Source organism: Aegilops tauschii, chromosome 7 (assembly GCF_002575655.3).
Source record: "Aegilops tauschii subsp. strangulata cultivar AL8/78 chromosome 7, Aet v6.0, whole genome shotgun sequence".
Lineage (NCBI taxonomy): Eukaryota > Viridiplantae > Streptophyta > Magnoliopsida > Poales > Poaceae > Aegilops > Aegilops tauschii.
Genome location: NC_053041.3, coordinates 451269799 through 451294807, shown reverse-complemented (window position 1 = coordinate 451294807; position 25009 = coordinate 451269799). Strand labels below are relative to the sequence as shown.

The window sequence follows — 25009 nt, the reverse complement described above, 5'->3', positions numbered from 1 at the left end:
ATGCCGCTGCCGCAGCAGACGCCGGAGGAGGCTGCCCTGGCGGCCTATCAAGCCGCGTTCGATTGGGCTGGGCCTCCCCCCGTCTTCATTGACCTCACCGGCGGTGAGGACGACGACGACAAGGGCAAGGCGGTCTACTAGGGCAGCATGCGGGCGGTTTATTAGTTTTTTTAATTTTCTAGTTGTTTAAGTGGACTTTGGCCAACGTTTGATCGACCATTTATGTATAATCTCTACTCGTATAAAAAACAGAGTTGGTGATAATGGTGTGCCTGTCATCCTGCAATATAGGCCGTCCGATCTATATCTGACAGATAGAAAGGAAATTATCACAACTTTGCAAAAAGATACCCGCACTCCTCTCCACATTTGTAGATAAGACCTTCCTTCATTTATCCTTATCTCCCACAAGATAAACTACTCATATAAATTCATCTTGATGTTCCGTGTAACACACGGGCATCTTGCTAGTTATGTTTAATTAGTCAGTTTCGGCCACGTCGGCATAAATGGGTCAACCTCTGTTGGACACACCTGCCGATCCTTTGGAAAATCGGACGCGCACGTCCGCCTGACCGACCTAAACGGACAAAAAACAGACAAAGCACGCGTCCGTTTAAGTCGCCTCGTTGGAGTTGCTCTGAACGGTTACTTTTTGCGTTTATGATCCGGCGTTGGGTCGTGACCTATGTCCGTTTGGGTCATGACCTATGTCCGTTTCGACTCCGTTGGAGACTTGGAGCTGGCCTCACAGCCCAAGTCGGTAAATACATGCAAGTTAAGCCCGTTTCGCCTGCTTCCCTTCTGAAAAGTGATGAAAACCCTTCCGAATCCGAACCCAATTAAAGAAAAAAATTCCGAGCCTTTAGAATACCTGGTTCGTCCTCCTCCGTCTCGTCCCCCCTCCCTCACCCCACGCCGCCGCCGCGGACCGAGAGGGCCAAACAGGCCGCCGCACCCCCGGGCGGGCTCGTCTCACCACGGTGGCTGCGGCGACCCGCGTGCGCATCGCCAAGTCTCCCGTTCCCTCGTCCTTGCACGCTTCGGCGGACGCTAGGGTTTTAGCGCCCCTGCTTTCGCTCGCTCAGGAGGTCCGGTGTCGAGAAATACACGGCCCGCTTCGATGGGACGCCCGGAGCCGGTCGTGCTGTTCGCGCAGACGATCCTCCACTCTCAGCTGGACGAGTACGTCGACGAGGTGCGCTTCCCCCTCCTTTTTTGTCAGTCTCCTGTGCGATCTGCCACCAAATATTGCTACTGCCTGGTTAGCAGACGTTTGAATTGTTAAGCTCGACGGCTTTTAGTATCCCATGTGTTCTTTGGTGCACCAGACTGGCACATGATTACATACGTATTTGTTTTATGCTCGACTTCCTTTTCCAGTATATCTGGAGCAATTCTATGAAACAAGTATACAGTTTGTCTAATTCACATCTAGATGTTTTTTAAGGATGTCACATCTAAGGTCCAACAATATATAATGCCACAAAAAAAAACTAGGAAAAAAAAATAGACCACAAATAGAGTGGACATCAGCTTAGATGTGACGTAACTATGTCACATCTAGATGTGTCCTAGACAGACCCATAAGTATATCCGACTTATTCTGCCTTGAACTTTGGCACATATTCAGGCTTAATGAATCACGCAACTAGCAGGTATATGTCTGTGAAGAAGTTCATGTGCACGGTCTCTAACATCCTCAGCAATGTGGCTCCACTTGTCCGTGTCCAATATAGTCAAGTTGTCACTAGCGCCAAACATATACTCCCTCCGTCTCAAAATAAGTGTCTCAACTTTAGTACAACTTTGTACTAAAGTTAGTACACTTATTTCAAAATAAGTGTCTCAATAGTACACTTATTTCGGGACGGAGGGAGTAGTTAACATGCTGCACACAGGCGCCCACACGTACACATTATGTGGAACAGACATATTCAATGAATATATCGACCGGATAAACTCCTTTTGTGTCCTTCTGAAATCGATTGAATGATATTAACCATGGTTAGCTTTATAAATATTAGTAAAAGACAGGATCTTGTTTGTAACCGTCTCATTTGGGATTCACAATCCATGCCCAAACAAAGGTAACAAAGTGTTGTTGTAACTACCAGCTATTTTTACTAATAACACCTACAGCAGCCTTTTACTATAAATACTCACTCTGAGCCGTAATGTAGGCCGTTTAAGAATCTATGCCAATCAAACAATTTTTAAGTTTGACCATTATGATGGATCAAATTACCAACATCTGCAATACTAAATTGGTATTGTTAGATCCATCACAAAAATTCTTCAATAATATGTACTTATTTTTATTTGAAGCAACATGATTTCGTAGAAACTGATGGCCAAAGTGTGACTTTGGAGACAGCGTCAAACTGTCAATTCCTATACATCCTATACCATGACAAAGGTAGTATTAAGAAAGCTTCTTAAAATGAATATATGCAGAATGCATTAATTATATGTGCTTCAGCTATTCACCCTCGTGTTAAAGATTACAGTTAATTACTGTCCTGAGAGAGAGTGAAAGGGAAACTCATTTATCTAATTAAATTCAAATATATAACTTGTCCTTGAGTTCACTTAATTATGTTGCATCATGCAGGTGCTATTTTCTGAACCTGTTGTGATTACTGCCTGTGAGTTTCTTGAGCAAAATGCTGCTCCTTCTACACCAAACATATCTCTTGTTGGGTAAGAAAATTTCCTCCTTATACTTTTTGCACTTGTAAAGGCGAGATCTGATAGCAAAGTGTGTCTTGTGAAAGAGTGCCTCTAGTTATTTGGCCGTTGTAGTTTATAAATAATTTTTTTGTGCTTTTTCTTTGCCACATTGGCCAAATCATAGGCAAGCAAAACCTTGGCTAGCTAAATTTTTAGTGGGGTGGTATTTGGGCTCAAGGGAACACATCCGTAGGCTACTTATTTTCTGGGCCCAGATTCTGACAAGAGAAAATCGAAGATCGTAGCAATGTGGATTAGTTGAATGTAGATGTTATAGGTGTTACATTGTACTCCCTCCGTCCGAAAAAGCTTGTCCTTAAATGGATGTATTTTTCATTGGCACTAGAGTTAGATGACAAATTAAACGTGTTTTAGTTTCTAGCAGCGCAGTTGGCAGGAAGATATTGCAGAGCAGTAGAGCTCAGAATATTGTAACAATGTTTCTAAAGTAACAGAATATATTAATCTTGATAACCATTATGGAGTTAGGTGCACACTAAAGTGTACAGAATCACCTGACAATGTAGTTTGGCACATAATTATATACCATTGAGTCAACCGACCATGCAAAAATAACTAGAAACATAGAAAAAGTGCTTGATCAATCTCCGAACTTACATGGAAATGAAAGTGTGCATTATTATTGGAAAACAGGGAACACCATGCACTAATGTAGTACGAATGAGACTCGATGACAGTTTGTGAAGTGTTTAATAAAATTAAATCTAAATAATATGCAGCTTGGGCTCACAGGTATGCATCATGTGCTTTTAATTACGTAGCTTGGGCTCCCAGTGGATGTTGAAATGATTTCCCCTTGCACTATCACGTAAATTACCGAAAAGGTTCTACTTTTGATTTTGACATAGAAACATACCGGACAAATGTAATTTATTGAGCTTCATTGATACTTCTAAAAAATGTTCCTTATATCAATCTGAATATTCTAGCTCCCTTTAATTTAAGAGTCTTGAGTAAGCTATTTACATTATCCTGCAGTCATGTGAAGACTTACGTGCAGACAGTTTGAAATGTATTAATATTCTTCTTCTGCCGCTCATTGTTGAGCTATTTTCCTTCGTTAATGTTGTTTGTGTTATATCAGTGCAACATCCCCACCATCATTTGCTTTGGAAGTCTTTGTTCACTGCGATGGGGAGTCTCGATTTAGGCGCCTTTGCCTGCCTTTCTTGTATTCACACTCCTCGTCCAATGTGCTTGAAGTTGAGGTATGTCATTTGCTTTGAAGTTTGATAAATATTCCTATCTTGTGCCTATATGTGTCTATCCTTTCTGGCCGCGTGTTGTATCTTCTTTTTCCATCTGCACTACTAAATGTGAGAATGCCATGCTTGCTATAAATTTATGTTAAATTGTGAACTTGTTAACTAGAAAGTTTACAGATTTTAGTTGAATGGATACTGCCCCAGTTGCTTATGTGGTACAGTTGCACATGCTTAATGACCGATGCTGCATGTCACTCCGTTCATTTTTTCTTGCCTTACTCCCCTGGTATTTTTTATTAAGGGGTAGTCTTCAGTTCCTTATGTTTGCCACATCTTTGTCTTGTTCTTCCATTCAGAGTTGGTCTGTTCTGTTGCTTGAGACATTTTTCTTTGTTTCTTTTACTTTACAGGCTATTGTAACAAATCATCTAGTGCTGCGGGGAACTTATCGCAGTCTCACTCTTGTAATTTATGGGAATACTGCCGAAGACCTTGGTCAGTTCAACATAGAACTAGGCCTAGATCATTCTCTTGCCAATGTGGTTAGCTCTCCGTCAGAGGGAAAATTTGAAGACCTTCCACCGGCACTACGTTCATCCAAATTCAAATTTGAAGAGTCATTATCTTCGATCAAACCATTGAGTTTTCAGTCCACAGATTTGGACTTGTCACTTGAAGTGAAGAAAATACTATATTTAGCTCTCAAAATGCACCAAATACCCAATGTGGAGAATCTGATCCCTGACCTAGGAAGTGCAGTTATCTCAGCTGTTTCAAAATATGTGACTAATTCGAACTGCATGCCACATAGTTGGAATCAAGACTTGGCAGATGGCTTCAGCAAGAGTAATCTTGATCCTCAGGAAAGTAATAATGTTCACACTGAAGCTAGCAATGAGCTGTTTGAAATTTGGAAAAATGTCCATTCTGTCGCTGCTACTCGTTTTGGTGATGATGGCTTTGCCGTCGGATTGGAGGAGTTGCCTACGACTAAAACGATACTTGAGTTGTTTAACAATAGTTTCCCATATTATAGAAACTGTTCGTTACTTGATCTACAATGCCCTTCTCAGGTAATTATCTGATGCCACTTGATGAACTGTCATATGGATGTCTAATGGGTTAGATGATTTATCTATCTTATGCCATCTTTTTGTTTCAGAATAACTGGTTGGTGATGTCCCTGAGTTTGGTTCTCCTAATATGCTCCTCAAAAGAGAGTTGCTTTTATTTTGTTGATGCTGGTGGGATGGAGCAAATCATTAATCTGCTTTGCTGGAATACACCCAAATCTACAGCTACTACATTGCTTCTCCTAGGTATTGTTGAGAATGCTACTCGGCATGGTGTTGGATGTGAAGCGTTCTTGGGATGGTGGCCACGAAGTGATCGGAACAGTATACCCACCGGCAGCAGTGATGGCTACTGTTCTTTGTTGAAGCTTCTACTGGAAAAAGAAAGACATGATATCGCCTCTCGTGCTACATATGTTCTTCAACGTTTGCGTTTTTATGAGATACTATCTAGATACGAGGTTTGAATATTCTTAGCTACCCACTGTTCGATAAATCTATTGTTAGTGTACTCTCCAGATTATATGAAGCTTATGGTTGTGTTGCAGTCTGCCGTGATCAAAGTGGTTTCCAATCTGCCTTCTGATGAACTTTCCGCGGACAGAGTTTCTTTTCTTATTTTTGCAAGTAGCGAGCTTGCCGAAATGTCGGTAAGTTTCTAGAACTGCTCTCTTTAGGAAAGACCCAGTTCCGTATAGCTGCACACACACTCTGTTTTCCTCCTTGGAAGTGAAGTGGGTTAGCAGTTATTTTACGATTATATTTCTTGATGCAGAAATTGATAAAGATATGTGGCCCTATTGAAGATCCTTCGCCAGAGGCTATTGCTAGAAGAATATCCAAGTCTAGTCATTTGGAAGATTCACTTTCATTCAAAGCAACAATTGGTCTTATAACTTCTTCCAAGTACAGTTTCTTGCAATTTGACACCGATTCATGTTTGTTATCTCTTATCCAGGTAACATGGGATATGCACTTCTTGTTTTTCTTTGTGTATTCTTTACTTACACATGCTTTAAATCTTGATGTAAGTTGAACTTGCCCTTGTTGTCAATCTGCAATGGTTGCTTCGGCTGAGTGTTTATTCTATTTTTCCATAGATCATCTTTTCTTTTAGTCTTGATTTACAATATATATCTTTTACGCAAAAAATATACCATATTTTTGATGAAATTGTTTGCAACATGGCAACTTTGATAAGGGCCCATGGAGTATGAAAGAAGTGAAGTCCCACAAATGGTCTACCTTTCATTTCTTATGATTGTCAATATGATGTCTGAAATACTGTTGTCATTTGGGGCCGGGTTTATGGCCGCCGCGTATAAGTACAGGCAACCGGTTCTTCAAGTCAGCCGAGGATTCCCCATCTCAGTCTATTTAGTTAATTCCAAGTTTGTTAAGTATGCCTTATCTCTTAGATTGGTTTACACTGTCATTTTCATCTCAACTCCTTGTAAGGAGGGTGCTAACATTGGAAGGTGATCAACTACCAATAAACAAATGAAAATGCTCAACCATATGCATGTGACATTTATACACATTTTTCATTTGAAATTTCTTTTTGGCACAATTTGCTCCAATGTCAACGAGGGCTAGTGATAGTGGCGCCGTGTTGCATTAGAACACCATGAATCCTTGATGGTTGTTGCCTCACGTGTGGGAACAGGAGAATAAACTCTGCGACGGGCTTAGCAGCAGCCGCAGCTTGAATCACACCTTGCTCTTCTCACCCATGGTCATGCTGACACAGTGACCAATCGACTGCCTTGATACCAAGTGCCATGTACTGCTAGTCACGATGGGGATAAACACCCATCAGTGGGATTTAAGTGGCGACAGCTTGACCTAGAGGGGCTGAAGGAGGGCATATACTGGTCGGGCTGTACCCCTAGGTGTCAGCCCAACCTATAATGCTACCGCACACTACACGGAAGCTCAAAGTCTGGAAAAAGCTACAAATTTTGGCAGTCTCCTTTGTTTGTATGGACACCCATGACAGGCCAGTGAATATCACAAATATATAACATCCACACAGTTTATAACACAGGATGTAACTCCAAATACACATTTATATATGGGCATGTGGCTACTCTTGCTTGTTTTACACTCTGCTGGTTATCATCTTAACGCTGAGCAATAGCTACACTTATGTTAGAAATGTGACTCTAGCTTTATGTTTTTTGTAGAACAGGAAAGAGGTTTTTTCCCTCTGTCAGCAGCTTTATTATCATCACCTGTAATGCATTTGGCAAGTGGGCCTGCTGCTGAAATATTGATGGAGATCACATCGTCAATTGAATCCATTCTCCTCTCCCTTCTTTTTTGTCGCTCAGGTTTGATTGACACATTTTTAAGCTGGGATATTTTGAATCTTGTTTTTCTCACATTATGACTCGAACTCATGTTTTTCTGTCTCCAGGGTTATCTTTTTTGCTCAGTCAACCTGAAGCAACTGAGCTTATAGTTCTTTCTCTTCAAGATGGTAAAGATATGAATAAAACAGAATGCATAACTCTTAGGCATGCCTTCGTTCTTCTGTCAAAAGGATTCTTCTGCCGCCCCCAGGAAGTTGGAATGATCACAGAGCTACATCTTAAAGTGGTTTGTGCAGGCTCATTGCATCAGAATTATCAATTTTGTATTGATTTTACGATCTTTTGAACTCAGAGATATGAATATAATTACTAGGATGAAACTTGGAACTTTGATTGGAATGTGGGGGTTGTTCTTCACCTAAGGAAATCTTTCTTCTAGCCTAGTTCTGTTCAAACCATTAATTATAGAGAAGTTCCTCCTACATTGTGTACACTGCCATCTTTTGCATCTTCTTTCCACTTATTCTTTCAGCTGATGTTACCCCAACATGTTGTTACTACATAAATCTTTCATTCCATTGTTTCATCCACACAATACATGCTGTTACATCTACTTCTGTTAATATTGTTTTTACTTCCAATTGATTTTTCTAACTTCTGGTTTCTTCCTGGTGGAATTTGTTTTAACTTCTGTTGATGTGTTAACATAATTCATTTGATCAGACTTGAATTGTTTTCTTCTGTAGGGAAGTGCTGCCAATAGGCTACTTGCAGTTCCTCCAAATTCTGATGAGCTTTTATGGGTTCTTTGGGAACTTTGTGCCATTTCGAGGTCAGTACTGAAGTTAGCGTTTGGTGGATAGTTTATGAAATTGCTTGTGATCTGGAGTTTAGTTGTGTAAAAATAATGATGTGAGCGGCCAAATATTGACATTGTCTTTCGGTATAAAGTGCCTTTCTATAATTCTTATATTTCAACTTATGTTTCTGAATAAACAAGGAGTGAGTAATATTGTTGAAAGTTTACTCAATAATTTTAACTCTATCCTCTTTCAGTGTTTTGCTGAGTATCAATAATTTTTATATCCTAAGTAACACTATGATAAGGAATACTTAATTTGAAGTGTATTTATGAATTTTGAGATGCTAAGACAATTATGTGTGTCCACAAATTGGCGCCCAAGTTCTTTATTTTTATATTATTGGTTCTAGTGTCCATATATAGCTTACAGAATCCATCATGTGGTGCAGGTCCGATTCTGGTCGCCAAGCATTATTAGCTCTTGGCTACTTCCCTGAGGTGTGTGTTGTTAATTTCATTTGTCATTCTTAATGCAACTTGCATTGTGGGTGATGTAAGTATTTCTGGTGTAGGCAATATCAGTTCTGTTGAGTTCCATCTCTAAATACAAGGATCTCGATTCAACCATGATTAAAAATGGTCAGTGGAACCATCCTGTACTTCTTGATATTTTGTCTGAAGTTTTGATTGAAGGCGTAAATCTTTTCTTGACTGTCTTATCTCAGGAGGATCTCCATTGGGTCTTGCTATCTTCCATTCAGCAGCGGAAATTCTTGAAGTCTTGGTTGCAGATTCAACTGCTTCATCACTCAAGTCATGGATTGGATTTGCTGTTGATCTGCACAAGGCGTTGCATTCGTCTTCTCCAGGTTCAAACAGGAAAGATGCTCCAACAAGGTTGCTTGAATGGATTGATGCTGGTGTTATATATCAGAGAAATGGTGCTGTTGGGCTTCTTCGTTATTCTGCTATTCTAGCTTCTGGTGAAGATGCCCATTTTTCTTCTGGAAATGTGCTCGTGTCAGATTCAATGGATGTTGAGAATGTGGTTGCAGATTCAAATAATACTTCAGATGGTCAAGTCATTGATAATCTTCTTGGGAAGCTTGTTACAAACAAGTACTTTGATGGAGTTGCTTTGTGCAGCACTTCTGTGGTTCAATTGACAACAGCCTTCCGCATTTTAGCATTTATTTCAGAAGATAAGGTAAGTTCATCATCCTTTTGATGTTCTATTTATTCATGATGTTTAATTTGCAATAAATTATTCATGCCATCATTTTTTGCTATCGATGAAGGCTGTGGCTTCTTCCCTGTTTGAAGAAGGTGCGATTACTGTTATATACATAGTCCTGATGAACTGCAAGTCTATGCTTGAACGCTTGTCAAACAGCTACGGTGAGCACCTTGTGCTTTATTTGGATTATTATTCAAAATGTGATTATATCGTCTTGTTCATGAAGTTGACTGATGTTTATATGCTTTTTTTGTGCTAAAACCATTTTCTCTCTTATTCTTCCTTTAGATTACCTTGTTGATGAAGGTGCTGAACTAAGTTCCACCACAGAATTGCTTTTAGACCGAACTCATGAACAAGCCCTTGTTGATCTCATGACTCCTTCTCTTGTGTTGCTGATAAACCTCCTTCAGATATTACATGTAATACGTTCTGTCCTATTCCTTGTCATGCTTTCAGTTTCAGTATGGCTTCAGTGTAAGCATGTAATTGCCTCAAGCTGCTCATGTCAATGATCTTGGATGTATCCACCTTGGCAGGGAACAAAGGAACAATACCGCAACAAAAAACTTCTTACTGCTCTTCTGCGGCTGCACCGAGAAGTCAGGTATTCAGATAGCCCTCTATGCATAGCAACTCCCCCCCCCCCCCCCCCCCTCTCCTATTCCCCTATCTTACATAATATTTTGTTGTTGTATAATTTCAGCCCAAGACTAGCAGCTTGTGCGGCCGATCTGTCTTTCATGTTACCTAGTTTTGCTGTAAGCTTTGGTGTGGTTTGCCAGCTTATTACCTCAGCACTTGCTTGCTGGCCACTGTATAATTGGACACCTGGCCTATTTCATTGCCTTCTTGAAAATGTTGAGCCTACTAATGCATCAGTACCATTAGGTCCAAAAGATGCCTGCAGCCTTCTTTGTCTCTTGGTAAGCCGTTTATTTACGCTTGTATCTCTTGTATCCTTAATATGTCTACTTGTTTCCATCAAAAAACGCAGGTGGCAGAATTGTAAGATCGGTATCGATTCTCATTCGTGTATGTTTCTCTGTGCTTGAAGGGTGATCTTTTCCCAGATGAAGGCATATGGATGTGGAATGTCGAAGTTCCTTCTCTGAGTGCTATTAGATCTTTGAGTACTGCAACAATTCTAGGGCCTCAAGTTGAGAAACATGTGAACTGGCACCTGCGCCCTGAACATGTGTCTGTATTACTTGTAAGGTTGATGCCACAACTTGATAGACTTGCACGTGTCATTGACAACTTTGCTACTTCGGTATGTTCTGGATTTGTTTGTATCTGGTGCTTTTTCATCCAAAGCAAATGACTTTTCACTATAGCAAATACTTATATAGCTATTGAACCGCATAGGCCTTGATGGTGATACAAGACATGCTCCGGATCTTCATTGTTCGTGTTGCCTCTGAAAAGATTGAGTGTGCGGTGGTTCTTCTGCGACCAATTTTTATTTGGTTGAATGACAAGGTTGATGAAGCTTCCCTGTCAGAGGGGGAGGTCTTTAAGGTATGATAATACATAGGGATTAGGGCTGCAATGCATAGCTGAGTGTTATCATGCGTCAGAAAAATGTGTGTTAAATACATCATTCCTGGTTACTGTTCAAAGTTCTGGAGGCAACCAGGTAGTTTCCTCATGAGAAGTGTAATTAATCCCTTGTTTGACCAGCTTTTAGTAACTACCCCCTCCGTCCCATAATATAAGAGTGTTTTTGACACCACACTAGTGTCAAAAACGCTCTTATATTATGGGACAGAGGGAGTAGCTAACTAACCTGCCGTTTTGACACTATTGTTGGAACCATCTTGTTTAGTAAGTCGATATTAGGTCCACACTGCTATCTTCTGATCCCAGCAGGTTTTGTTGTGTCCAACAAATTTGTAGAAATACTATTTGAAGAAAACTGACATTACATGACAATTGTAATTATAAAGCCCTGTGAGTTCAGTCATCAACAGAAATTGGTTGACTAGTGTTCAGGTTCCTGGAACTGTGGTCAATCCTGGATTTCTTTTTTTCTGGAAGACCACTTTGTTTCATTTTTTCTGTTCTTGAGGTTTATATATGGTTCAAACTTCAAACATATTAATTAATCAACTCCATTGAGGTGGCACTGAAAAAAATGATTTAACTGCTGGCCTCATGCAAACAGAAGCTGGCTTGCTTCTGGAAAACTTGCTAGTTTCTTGGGGGGAACCTGACCTGTCTGTGGGTTTGTCCGTGTTTATTTCAGATGGTCCTCTCTGTAGTGCCCCCCCCCCCCCCCCCCCCCCCCCCCCCCCGCGCGCGCGTTTTCTACTATATATGGGGCATTTAACTCTGGGCCGGAATCATTGTTGACTAGTAACAGCCCAGTAAAACTTTGGAACAATAATTATACTTGTGTGCTAGTTGTCGTAACAAACAAGCACATTCCTTTAGTTACCGGGTACTATATTTGGTTGAACGAGCTCTTCTTTTCCCCTAAATCTAGTTCTTCTTTTATAGCCCTCAGCATCATCAATCTGAAGTTGTTTAATTGCATTGTTTCCAGGTGCATCAGTTACTTAAGTTCATTGCAAAATTGTCAGAACATCCAAATGGCAAGGTGAGAGGTTCTTTATTATTCATCACCTGTGTATATTGTTTCTCTCTTTCTCCTCCTCTCTCATTTTCTCTTTATTCAGGTATTGCTATGGAAAATGGGAATTGCACGGGTTCTTAATAAGTTGCTAAAGAACTGCAGCAACGCATCTTACTTGGAAGATAAGACGATCTCTGAAAGAGGAGCCTACAGAAGTGACCAACTTATGCTCAAATGGAGGATTCCCTTATTCAGATGTCTCGCATCTATCTTCAGTGCCCAGCCATCTGGCAAAGAGCAGACTGCTATTGAAGAGTAAGCTCAACTATCTACTTCAGAACTACTTCATCATTTACATTTGAAAACTAATTATATTAACTCAAAGTAGGTCTTCAGAGAATGCTAGCGTTGAGGAGTGCTCTTCTATCATGCATCACCTCTTGGTCTTATGCCAGGTAAAATAACTTTCGTGTTATCTGAAGCGTGGTTGTCGGATCGGTAGCGTTTACTTCTCTATTGTTGTCGGATCTATCATGGTAAACGCTACCGATCTACCATCTCAACGCTTCAAATAGAGAAGTAAACGCTACCGATCTATCATGGTCCTCTCTGTTGTGTTGCTAATTAGATTTAAGAAACTCAATTCCAAAATTTTGTGTTCAACCATTTTAAAATACCCCAGATCCCCAAGTACACATGAATTATGTCATATGTTGTACTTTAACAGACGGCTTTGTGGCAATATCTGAATAGCATATTCTCTGATGGAGAAGTGCTGCAGTTGATCAGTTTTTATTTAAATTTGATTCTCCTGTGGTGCATGCCGTCCTTAATGCTGAAGTTATATTTTATTCATGTTTCTTTTCATGTTTTCATATGGTTCATTTCAATACTCATCATGCTATAAAATGGTATGTCAGGTTTTACCAGTTGGACGGGAAATGTTTGCTTGTTCCATGGCATTCAAGGAAGTGGCTTCTTCCTATATCTGTAGAAGTGCAGTGCCTTTGATATTTTCACAACTCCAAACTCTTAACCAAGATGATGAGGAGAAAACTGAGAGTGACACTTATCATGACCCACCAAATATGGATAACTGGCGCTGCTTTACCCCTTTATTGAAGTGCTTCAAGCGACTCCTGAAATGTGTTGACGCTAATAATCCAACAGATCATTGTGTAGAAACAGTTTATTCTTTTATACTCGGTGCTATTGCCCTTAGCCAGTACGGTGACAGGTAAACATCACTTCATGTTCTTCCTTGTGAATATTTTGATAATACATGTGCAAGTATATCTTTGCGGGGGCATGCAAATTTATCAAATGTTTATATAACCCATTTGCATGAAGCACTGGATTGCCTGCATTTAAATACTACTCCCTCTGTCCACTTTTATAAGACGTTTTAGACAACTGAAATTGAACTGTTTTGAGTGTTGTCTTAAATGTCTAAATGGTCTTACAAAAGTGAACGGAGGGAGTATTAAATTCTACTGGCTCTGATATGAGCTTGTGGCCAGTGTGCAAGAAAAGGAAGAAGTAATTAAAAAAAACATGTGCAAGTATATCTTTGCAGTTTCCAGTTTCCTCAGCTGCATCCAAATTTGTCAAATGTTCATATAACCCTTTTGCATGAAGCACTGGGTTGCCTGCATTTAAATACTACTCCCTCCGTCCGAAAATACTTGTCATCAAAATGGATAAAAAGAGATATATCTAGAACTAAAATACGTCTAGATACATCCCCTTTTATCCATTTTGATGACAAGTATTTCCGGATGAAGGGAGTATATTAAATTCTACTGGCTGTGATATGGCTTGTGGTCTATAGTGTGCAAGAAAAGGAAAAAGTAATTGAAAAGCTATTATATTGATGCTAATCTTTAAATATTTTATTCTGATTTACTTGGTTGGCTGGTGATTTTGCTTTTCTCTGTTGATTTAGTTTTTTTGTATCTAACTGGCAATTGGTTCTGCATGTGATAATAACTTAATATCAGTTAAGGTTGCAAATATTTTTCTTCTTCAAAAAGACCAGTATCTGCAACTGTGGATGCATTTATGATGTATAGCATTCTTACATCTTCAGTGCAGTTTTTGTATGGGTTGGGATAACATAATGAGGTACTTATATTGTTTCTGTTTGTTACAGTCTTGAGGGTCCCATCATATTGAGGTGTCTATTTGGGCACCCCTTTGAACGTAGTCTTGCATTGAAATCCTCTGGCGATAGTTTGGATGAGAGTACAGTTTTAGTGAAGACTTTTGAGGAGAAAATATCCCAGGGCTATGATCATTTGTCAAATTCTGTTGGAAAGAGTCTTATAAATCAGGTATACCTATCATTACCGAATTACATTTTTTGTTGTTGTTAATTTAATGTTTCTCATGATGACGTCATTAACAGGTTCAGAGTTCCATCACATTACTGTGCTCTATTCTTGAGAATGCTGGCCTATTAGAAGATTCAGTGCAGATGGTTCTTGAAGGCACTTACTTGCCATTTGGAGTGGTTCGTTCTGTTGTCATGACATCTCGTCTAATGCCATCCCTAGCCAGTGTGTCTGTGAATCATGAATCTGTTCTCTTCTTTTCAAATGCTTGGAAGGTTATTGCTGATTCAGAAGAACCGGTTGAGGGTGAATTTTCGAAGAGGTTGGTGTGGGAGTTGCCCGATTCTTCTCTTGATAGACAGCTAATTGCTAGTCAATCTGCTAGCAGAAAACTGGCATTAGGAGAGGCTGCAAGTAGACGTATAAAAGACAATCAAGCACCTGAACCTACTGGACAGTTTGCTCGAAGTTTAAATACAACTAGCGCCTCTACAGGTCATGCACGCAGAGATACTTTCCGTCATCGGAAACCAAACACAAGTAGACCACCTTCAATGCATGTAGATGATTATGTTGCAAGAGAGAGGAACATAGATGGTGCAAGCAGTGCATCAAATATTGTAAATTCTACTCCGCGCGGAACACTTAGTGGAAGACCTCCATCTATTCATGTAGATGAATTTATGGCTAGGCAGAGGGAGCGTCAAAATCCTGTGCCAGCCCCATCTGGGGATGCACCCCAAGTAAAGAGTCAGACAAGTTTGGATGACAATGTCCGTGTTAAGACGGAGAAACCGCGACAACCCAAGGCGGATCTTGATGACGATCAAGAAATTGATATTGTCTTTGATGAGGAATTGGAGTCAGATGACAAACTACCTTTTCCTCAACCGGATGATAATCTACAACCACCTGTCATTGTTGGGGAAAATTCTCCAGGTCCAGTTGTTGAGGAGACAGAGAATCAGCAGAATGAAAAAAGTCCCTTTTCTCAGAGGGACATACCTGTCTCAATGAACAATGAGAGTCTTGGTGCTGACATATCTTCTCGGACAGCTATGCTTCCAGAAGCTAATGTTCCTTTGGAGCGAAAAGGTTCAGTTTCTAGCCCAGCCCCGGAGAAGAGCGCGTTCAGTGATCATGCTGATGAACCTGCATACTTTTCCTCTCATAACAAGCGTCCTGCAGAAGCACCTCTGCAACAATTGCGTCCTAATACTTATCAGAAGAGAAGTGTACATAAGTTGTCTGAGAGTTCTCTGTCATCTGGATCTCATGGGCACGATCATAGGCTTTCCAGAAACCAACCACCTCTGCCACCAATGCCACTACCAACTTCTTCCATGCCTACACGAAGTCCTGAGTCAAGTCAAAGGAGGTCATCATCTTACAACGCTAGGGACAGCGCTAGGGATGGACCACTAGCTTACCCATCTAATTATCCTGTACAACCTTTTGAGGCTAGTATGCCTACCGCTTTTGTAGGGCTTCAGGTAATGGAAGACGGGTCTTTTCAAGCTCTAATTGTGTCTCCATGTTGCTTTTACTTGATGTTGCAATTTAGATTCTAAAATGTGAACTTCCATTTTCAGGGTCAAACTGAACATGCCCTAGCAAGCAATGGTACTTCATCATCGAATGCTCCTAATGCAGACGCCAATTTCTTGTGGAACAATTTTCCAGTGAATAGGGTACCTATGGAGCACTTCAACTCTGGTTCATCTGGCCGACCAATGGCACCCCTTGCTCAACCTTATTCAACCCAACATTCTGCAATGAGCTCTGGCTCTCCTGCATCTCATCTGTATAATCAAGGCACTAGTGTTGTCCATCCTAACCCGTCTTCATCTCTTATGAACGATGGAAATTTAGGCATAAATTCTGCATCTGGCAGCGCAATTCTGTCCAATTTGTTGCCATCATTTGCATCGCAATTTCTAATGGGTAGGCCTCCAATGTCTAGTCCATTTTTCGGAACACCTCTCCAACATGTTCAACTCTCATCTGGCCTTCCACAGAGTGGTTCCAATCCTCAGCCTTCTGTTTCTTCAATGCAAGCACGGCCACCTCCACCGCCACCACTACCTCAGCAGCCTCATCCATCCCAGACCCAGCAACATCTTGCTTCTCTTCAATGGCAGCAACAGCAGGAGCAGCCTCAGTCATATGCACAAAATAGTATCCAGTCGCAGATGACTTTGCAGTTTCAGAACCAACTTCCTGTTCCTCAGATGCAATTTTACCCGAGTCAGCAGGACTTTGCGGCGCAAACGCTGAGACAAGCGGGTGAACAATCGCAAGTTGCTAGCCAGACTGCACAAGTGGATGGTTCATCTCAACAGCAGAAAGAACCGGAGATCGATCTGAGCCACTTCTTCTCGTCTCAAGAAGCAATCCAGGTTATTTGAATTTCTACTGAAGCAACGTGCTAGAAAAATAGTCATTTGCCAATGTGTCTGACCACAGTTTTCCTTGTTACAGAGCCTTCTAAGCGATCGTGCGAAGCTTTGCCAACTTCTGGAGGCTAACCCCAAACTGATGCAAATGCTTCAGGTATATTTTGATGCGCTGCTGTAGCAACAAGTTCGAACGCAATGGAGTCCGGATCCTCTATGGTCGAATGAAATCTCTACTCTGTCTTTGTCAAACAGGATCGCATTGGCGGCAGCAAATAGGAGGGTGGCGCCTAACTTTGGATCTGCCTTTGGCTATGTTCTGTAGCGGCGATGGCTCTCCTAGCGAAAGAAGTGCATGCCTATGCCTATGTGCATCATTAATTATCCGTCGTCATGTGTAATGTTAATGTTGTGACGTTAGTTTTAAACTTTGTAATCAATTTTGTCTGAGGCTACATGAATTCTCGCTGGCCATGATCAAGCTGCTGCTCTAGTTGGTCAGGCCGTTAGCCGTCCGGAATGATGTTCGCTTGAATGCGCAACTAGCCTGAGTTTCAGGGCCAGTGTGCGTGTATTTGTTTTATGCTCGATCTCCCTTTTCTTCCGGTATGTACAGTTCCATAAGATAAATGTTTTGACAAATTTTGTAAATTAGTTTTATATCACAAGCCCGTGGACATGGTACCTAACAACCCTAAGGCTATGGATACTTGCTAATGCCAAGCCATAATGTACACGCATATGAAACCGCGAGTTGGTGGATTAGATCCATTTATTGGGCGTCAATATCCTGCATGGGAAAGCCATGCCTCATCATCCTTGTAAGAGCATCTCGAACCGATGATGTATTTTAGGGCACCAGACAGTGAGTTTTGGGCACCAGTTTTATGTTTGAGCGAGCGCAACAGATGATATAAACCCAAAGTTTAAACATTCAAACTACATCGATCACACTGCCATGGTCGAAGCTTGCAAACATATAAATTTTTAAACATAGTATGAGCGATTCCTAAATATCACTACCCTTGTTGTGCTGGATCCTCTTGCTGAACTTGGTTGTTGGACTTGACCTAGATCCAGGTGTCGGAATACTTGTCCTTCTTGCGCCCCGCTTTCTGGTGCTCATGGTCCCCTCCCTTTCAGAAGAACTTCGCCTCGTACTGCATGAGATGTGGATTTTTCCTCACATTGCCTCCTCATTGCTCTTCCGGGTGTCCCGCTGCTCCAGGACGATGCGGGTGTCCCTCTTCCCCTTGCGGGACACAATGTTCATCGGCGGACCGACAAACTCCGTGGTTGCCTGGGATTTGATCTGCAGGAAGTTGAACTCATGACGCGGTCATCCGAGCCTCCAACATGCGATGCAAAGGCTTGCGCGGCGAATTTCGTCGTCTCCGTCTGAAGGTACCGAGCCAATGGCATTGGCTGTCGCACTACAGCTCGGCATCATAGTGGCCAGACTGCCATTCGCGACAACCTCCTCGGCGACAGATCTATCAACGAGACGGCGCGGGGTAGCTCAGTCTGGTGGCGGGACATCGAATAGCTCGGTGCAGTGTGTGGCGACAGCGGGCGGTGGTGAATCCGACGACGAGAGACGCGACGGTCCGATTTGGGCGATGCGCGGTTGTCGATTTGGCCGGATTCGGCCGCGGCGCCGACGGGAAGGGGGAAGCGACTGTAGGGTAAGGAACTTTCACTCGGCAGTTGGTGTGCGCGTGGCTGCAGGAGAGGCTGTGTTTTACGTTTACGACCGCGCAGGGATGTAAATTTACATCACTTGGAGGAGTTTTTTTAGGCTGGAAAACTGGGACCACATAATTTTACGTTGAAGGCATCTGTCGGAGAAACAAATTTGAAACCAAATACCCTAAATCAGTTTTTAGGGCAGGTGATGTAAATACATCATCTGTTGGATGTTGAACATAATGTTGGTCGCACCTACGTGACATAACGTGACAGGTTCACAACCTTGGAGATGACCATCGCAGGAGGAGTCCAACCGAAGATAGGTTAGAATCTTTAGCTATGCGCATATGGTTGTAACTTCTGTTATCTCTTTCTCCCCAAGTTTATAATCTGAACCAACTTTGCACGCTATGCCAGGAGGTCGCGACCTGGCTATGTAAACATGAAACCGTCGCCCAGGATGGGTACGACGTTCCTTCACATGGTATGCAGAGCCTAACTCTTCCCATCTAGCTTTCCTCCTCTCCACCGCAGCTTCCTGCCATGGCCTCATCCGCCGCTGCTTCCTCTCCCCTCTCCGGCCAGATCACCGAGCGCCTCACGCGCACTAACTACGTCCTATGGCGCACTCAGATCACGCCGCAGCTGAGAGGAGCTGGAGTCTTCGGGTACGTTGATGGAAGCATGGCGTGGCCGGCCGAGATCGTCGTCAGCAAGGACAATGATGGAAAGGAGGAAAACATCCCCAATCCCCTTCATGCCTTCTGGTTCCGAGAGGATCAACAGGTACTCGGTTATCTTCTGAATAACCTGTCCAAAGAGGTGCTAGTGCAGGTCACCTCCACCGCGCATGCACGCGAGCTCTGGACGGCGCTAGCGAGCATGTTCTCGTCGACGTCGCTGTCCCGCATCAACAACATCCGCACCGCCCTCACCAATGCGCAAAAAGGAACGCAATCGGTGGCCACCTTCTTCGCATACATGCGGGGACTCGCCGACGAGCTCGCCGCGGCTGGCAAGCTGTTGCAGGACGATGAGTTAATCTCTTACATCCTCAACGCGCTTGACATGGAGTACCAGCCGCTGGTGTCCGCCCTCGACGCCCGCACCACTCCGGTCACCCTCGACGAGCTGTTCGGGCAGATGAGTAACTTCGACCAGAGGGTGGCTCTCTTCCAGGGAGCTGGCGCGGGAGGCGGCTTCAAGTCGTCGGCCAACGCCACCACTTGCGGCCGCGGCGGAGGCTCTCGCTATCGCGGGCCGCCTCAGAACGGCAAGGGCAAGGGCGCCGGCAGCGGCAACAGCAGCGGCACCAACAGCACACGCGGCGGCCGGCCCTCCTCCTCCAACAACAGAGGCCGGTGCAACAACTCCTCCAACAACAGGTCATGCCCTGATGCGACCAGGTGCCAATCTGTGGCAAGCCAGGACACTCGGCAAAAGATTGTTGGTATCGTTTTGAGGACGATGAAGATGATTCTTCCCAAGACGAGAAGGTGACCGGAGCTGCTGATGGCTCCTATGGCGTCGACACCAACTGGTACGTCGACAACGGTGCCACGAACCACATCACCGGTGAGCTGGAAAAGGTGACCATGCGCGACAAGTACCGTGGCAAAGATCACATCCACACAGCAAGTGGAGAAGGTATGAAAATTAGTCACGTTGGTCACTCTATTATTAAAAACCCTCATCGAAAAATTCACCTTAGGAAAATTTTGCATGTCCCTAGTGCTTCAAAACGTCATCTTTCCGTTCTTCGCATTGCCATTGACAACCATGTCTTTCTTGAATTTCACCCTTACTTGTTTTTGATCAAGGATCAGGCAACGGAGAAGGTGCTATATCGAGGTAGATGCGTTCGTGCTTTACCCCTTGATTCCGGAGATTAGAAGATTCAATAGACAAGTTTTTAGTGCCACCAAAGTGTCTTCAACACGATGGCACGATCGTTTAGGACATGCATCTTTTTCTTTGGTTGAGCGATTGCTTAGGAAAAATAAGCTCCCATATGTTGGAGAGCGTAATGTTGAGACAATTTGTGATTCTTGTCAAAAGGCTAAAAGCCATCAATTACCTTATCCAGTTTCTACCAGCATTTCTACCAAGCCTTTACAACTTGTTTTTTTCTGATGTGTGGGGGCCTGCCCCCGCCTCTGTTGGTAGACACACGTATCATGTGAGTTTCATTGATGACTATAGCAACTTTTCATGGATCTATCTTCTTAAGAAAAGATCCGATGTGTGATACGTTTCTAACGTATCTATAATTTTTTATTGTTCCATGCTGTTATATTATCAATCTTGGATGTTTTATAATCATTTTATAGTCATTTCTTGGTACTAACCTATTGACATAGTGCCAAGTGCCAGTTGCTGTTTTCTGCATGTTTTTTACATCGCAGGAAATCAATACCAAACGGAGTCCAAATGCAACGAAACTTCACGGAGATTTTTTATGGACCAGAAGACACCCAATGGGCCAAGGCAGCGCCTGGGGGGTGCTACGAGGGGAGCACAACCCACCAGGGCGCGCTAGGAGGCCCAGGCGCGCCCTGGTGGGTTGTGCCCACCTCGGGTGCCCCCGGACCGCCTCTTTGCTCTATAAATACCCCAATATTCCAGAAACCCTAGGAGAGTCGACGAAAATCAATTCCAGCCGCCGCAAAGTCCAGAACCACCAGATCCAATCTAGACACCATCACAGAGGGGTTCACCACTTCCATTGGTGCCTCTCCGATGATGCGTGAGTAGTTCTTTGTAGACCTTCGGGTCCATAGTTAGTAGCTAGATGGCTTCCTCTCTCTCTCGCTAGATTCTCAATACAATGGTCCCTTGGAGATCCATATGATGTAACTCTTTTTGCGGTGTGTTTGTTGGGATCCGATGAACTTTGAGTTTATGATCAGATCTATCTTTTTATATCCATGAAAGTTATTTGAGTTTCTTTGATCTCTTATATGCATGATTGCTTATAGCCTCGTATTTCTTCTCTGATATTTGGGTTTTGTTTGGCCAACTTGATCTATTTATCTTGCAATGGGAAGAGGTGCTTTGTAGTGGGCTCGATCTTACGGTGCTTGATCCCAGTGACAGAGGGGGAACCAACACGTATGTATCGTTGCTACTAAGGATAAAACGATGGGGTCTATCTCTACATAGATAGATCTTGTCTACTTCATGTCATCGTTCTTATTGCATTACTCCGTTTTCCATGAACTTAATACACTAGATGCATGCTGGATAGCGGTCGATGTGTGGAGTAATAGTAGTAGATGCAGGCAGGAGTCGGTCTACTAATCTTGGATGTGATGCCTATATACTGATCATTGCCTGGATATTGTCATGAATATTTGAAGTTCTATCAATTGCCCAACAGTAATTTGTTCACCCACCGTTTGCTATTTTTTCTCGAGAGAAGCCACTAGTGAAACCTACGGCCCCCGGGTCTCTTTCTCATATTATTTGCCTTTGCGATCTACTTTTCCTTTGCTTTTATTTTCAGATCTACTAAACCAAAAATACAAAAATACCTCGCTATGTTTTATTGCTATTTATTTTATTTGGCGTTCGATCTATCAATCTACTATAATTTATCTCACGTCCGTTTGCCAATTCTTGGCGTCGTTACCCGAAAGGGATTGACAACCCCTTTAACACGTCGGGTTGCGAGGATTTGTTATTTGTGTGCAGGGGCTGTTTACGTTGTGTTGCTTGGTTCTCCTACTGGTTCGACAACCTTGGTTTCATCACTGAGGGAAATACCTACCGTCGTTGTGCTGCATCATCCCTTCCTCTTTGGGGAAATACCGACGTAGTTCTAGCAGACATCAAAAGGAACTTTCTGGCGCCTTTGCCAGGGAGACATCAAAAGGAATTTCTGGAGCCGTTGCCGGGGAGGATCTTCAACATATACCAGGTTCCTAATCACAAATCTCATCTCCTCGCAATTTACATTATTTGCCATTTGCCTCTCGTTTTCCCCTCCCCCACTTCACAAAAAATTGCCGTTTTATTCGCCCCTCTTTTTCGTTCGTCGTTTTCTTGCCGGATCTGGTTTTGAGTGCAATCTTGTTGTGTAGTCATCATGACTCAAGAGAACACCAAGTTATGTGATTTCTCAAATACCAACAACAATGATTTTATTGGCACTCCGATTGCTCCTCCCGCCACTAGTGCGGAGTCTTGTGATATTAATACTGCTTTGCTGAATCTTGTTATGAAAGATCAATTTTCCGATACTCCTAATGAGGATGCCGCGTCCCATCTTAATACCTTCGTGGAACTATGCGATATGCAAAAAAAAATATGTGGACAATGATGTTGTGAAGATGAAATTATTTCCGTTTTCTTTGCGTGATTCTGCAAAAATTTGGTTCTCTTCTTTGCCTCGCAATAGTATCGATTCTTGGAATAAGTGCAAAGATGCTTTTATCACTAAGTATTTTCTGCCCGCAAAAATTATTTCCCTTAGAACCCAGATCATGAATTTCAAGCAACTTGAACATGAGCATGTTGCACAATCTTGGGAAAGGATGAAAATGATGCTAAGGAATTGCCCAACTCATGGGTTAAATCTTTGGATGATCATACAATTTTTTTATGCGTGATTGAATTTTGTTTCTCGTAATGTTTTAGATTTTGCCGCGGGTGGTACTTTCATGGAAATTACTTTGGGTGAAGCCACTAAATTTCTTGATAATATTATGGAAAATTATTCGCAATGGCATACCGAAAGAGCTCCTACTAGTAAAAAAGTTAATTCGGTTGAAGAAATTTCTTCTTTGAGTGAAAAAGTTGATGCTCTTATGAAATTGGTTGCTAGTAAAAGTGCTCCTATTGATTTTAATGATATGCCTTTGTCTACTTTGATTGAGCAAAATAGTGATGCCATAGATGTGAATTTTATCTCTCAAAATAATTTCAATAACAATGCTTATAGAGGTAATTTTAATCCTAGGCCTTTTCCTAGTAATTCCTCTAATAATTATGGTAATTCCTATGGAAATCAATCTTATAATAATAATAGGAACACCTCTGATCTTGAGAATAATGTTAAAGAATTTATCAATACACAAAAAGTTTTCAACACTACCATAGAAGAAAAGTTGAATAAGATTGATGAATTGTCTAGAAGTGTTGATAGAATTTCTCATGATATGGAAAATCTCAAGATGAAATTTTTTGTGCCCAAGGTTAATGAATCAATTAAAGCTCTTTATGTTTCTATGGATTAAAGTAAGAAAAGAACAACTATGCTTAGATCTAAAAGAGAATTTTTAGAAAAAGCGTTTTCTAGTGATTACTTTTGCAAAAGTGATGAAGATCTTAAAATGATTAGTGTTTCTTCTATTTATTCCTTGTTTAGTAAAGTTAAGATTGATGAAAAAGGGACTGGAGAAGAGTCAACTTTAGTTAGAAGGCATCCCGATAATTCGGACGGTAAAAATCTTGTTGAGAAAATTGATAAAAGTGGGTTTGAATAGGTCAAGACTTTAACTAGTGATGTGCCCTCTCTTTGGGATTACAAAGACTTTAATTATGATAGTTGCTCTTTGATTGATTGTATTTCTTTGTTGCAATCCATGATAAATTCACCCCATGCTTATGAACAAAATAAAGCTTTTACTAAACATATTGTTGATGCTATGATGAAAGCTTTAGAAGAAAAATTGGAATTAGAACTATCAATTCCTAGAAAATTACATGATGAATGGGAACCTACTATAGAAGTCAAGATTAAAAATTATGAGTGTTTTGCTTTGTGTGACTTGGGTGCTAGTGTTTCCACAATTCCAAAATCTTTATGTGATGTGCTTGGTCTTACCGATCTTGAAGAATGCTCTTTAAATTTGCACTTGGCGGATTCTACTATTAAAAAGCCTATGGGAAGAATTAATGATGTTCTTATTCTTGCAAATAGGAATTATGTGCCCATAGATTTTATCGTTCTTGATATTGATTGCAATCCGTCTTGTCCAATTATTCTTGGTAGACCGTTTTTACGCACTATTGGTGTCGTGATTGATATGAAAGAAGGCAACATTAAGTTCCAATTCCCTTTGAGGAAAGGTATGGAACACTTCCCTAGAACAAGAATTAGGCCACCTTATGAATCAATCATGAGGGCATCTTATGGATCTTGAAACAAAGATGACAAAACTTAGATCCTTGCTTTATGCCTAGCTAAGGGCGTAAAACTATAGCGCTTGTTGGGAGGCAACCCAATGAATAAAATTTATTTTGGCTGTTTGCTTTCTGTTCTTGAGTGTTTGCACAATTATGCTACTGTTATGATTGTGTTTTTTGTGTTTTAATTAGTGTTTGTGCCAAGTAAAGCCTTTAGTATCTTCTTGGGTAATAATTGTTTGATCTTGCTGAAAAACAGAAACTTATGCACTCACAAAAATAATTTTCATAAATCACAGAAAAGTGCTTTTACCCTGATTCTTTGTGCAGAAGATTAACATACAAATTGCTCAGATCATCCTAAGTTTTCAGAATTTTGGAGTTTCATAAGTATTCGAAATATCTGGATTGCTACAAACTGTTCTGTTTTTGACAGATTCTGTTTTCTTTGCATTGTGTGCTTGTTTTGATGACTCTATGGTTTTCTTTGATGAGTTT

General features: G+C 41.7%; 1 protein-coding gene across 1 annotated transcript; it reads left to right on the top strand.

Annotated features, from left to right (window-relative positions):
* Positions 1-834: 834 nt before the first annotated feature.
* Positions 835-17385, top strand: LOC109733414 (protein virilizer homolog). Its single transcript, XM_020292630.4, has 28 exons — positions 835-1198; positions 2615-2703; positions 3839-3962; positions 4370-5032; positions 5122-5493; positions 5581-5682; positions 5808-5990; positions 7224-7365; positions 7452-7633; positions 8094-8179; positions 8599-8647; positions 8722-8788; positions 8875-9356; positions 9448-9547; positions 9675-9808; positions 9926-9993; positions 10093-10312; positions 10444-10659; positions 10755-10907; positions 11935-11988; positions 12068-12279; positions 12353-12419; positions 12885-13201; positions 14117-14297; positions 14372-15790; positions 15890-16696; positions 16779-16850; positions 16949-17385. Exons 1-28 carry the CDS (start codon positions 1124-1126, stop codon positions 16970-16972), a joined length of 6660 nt encoding a protein of 2219 aa, XP_020148219.1. The 5' UTR covers positions 835-1123; the 3' UTR covers positions 16973-17385.
* The last annotated feature ends 7624 nt before the right edge of the window (positions 17386-25009 follow it).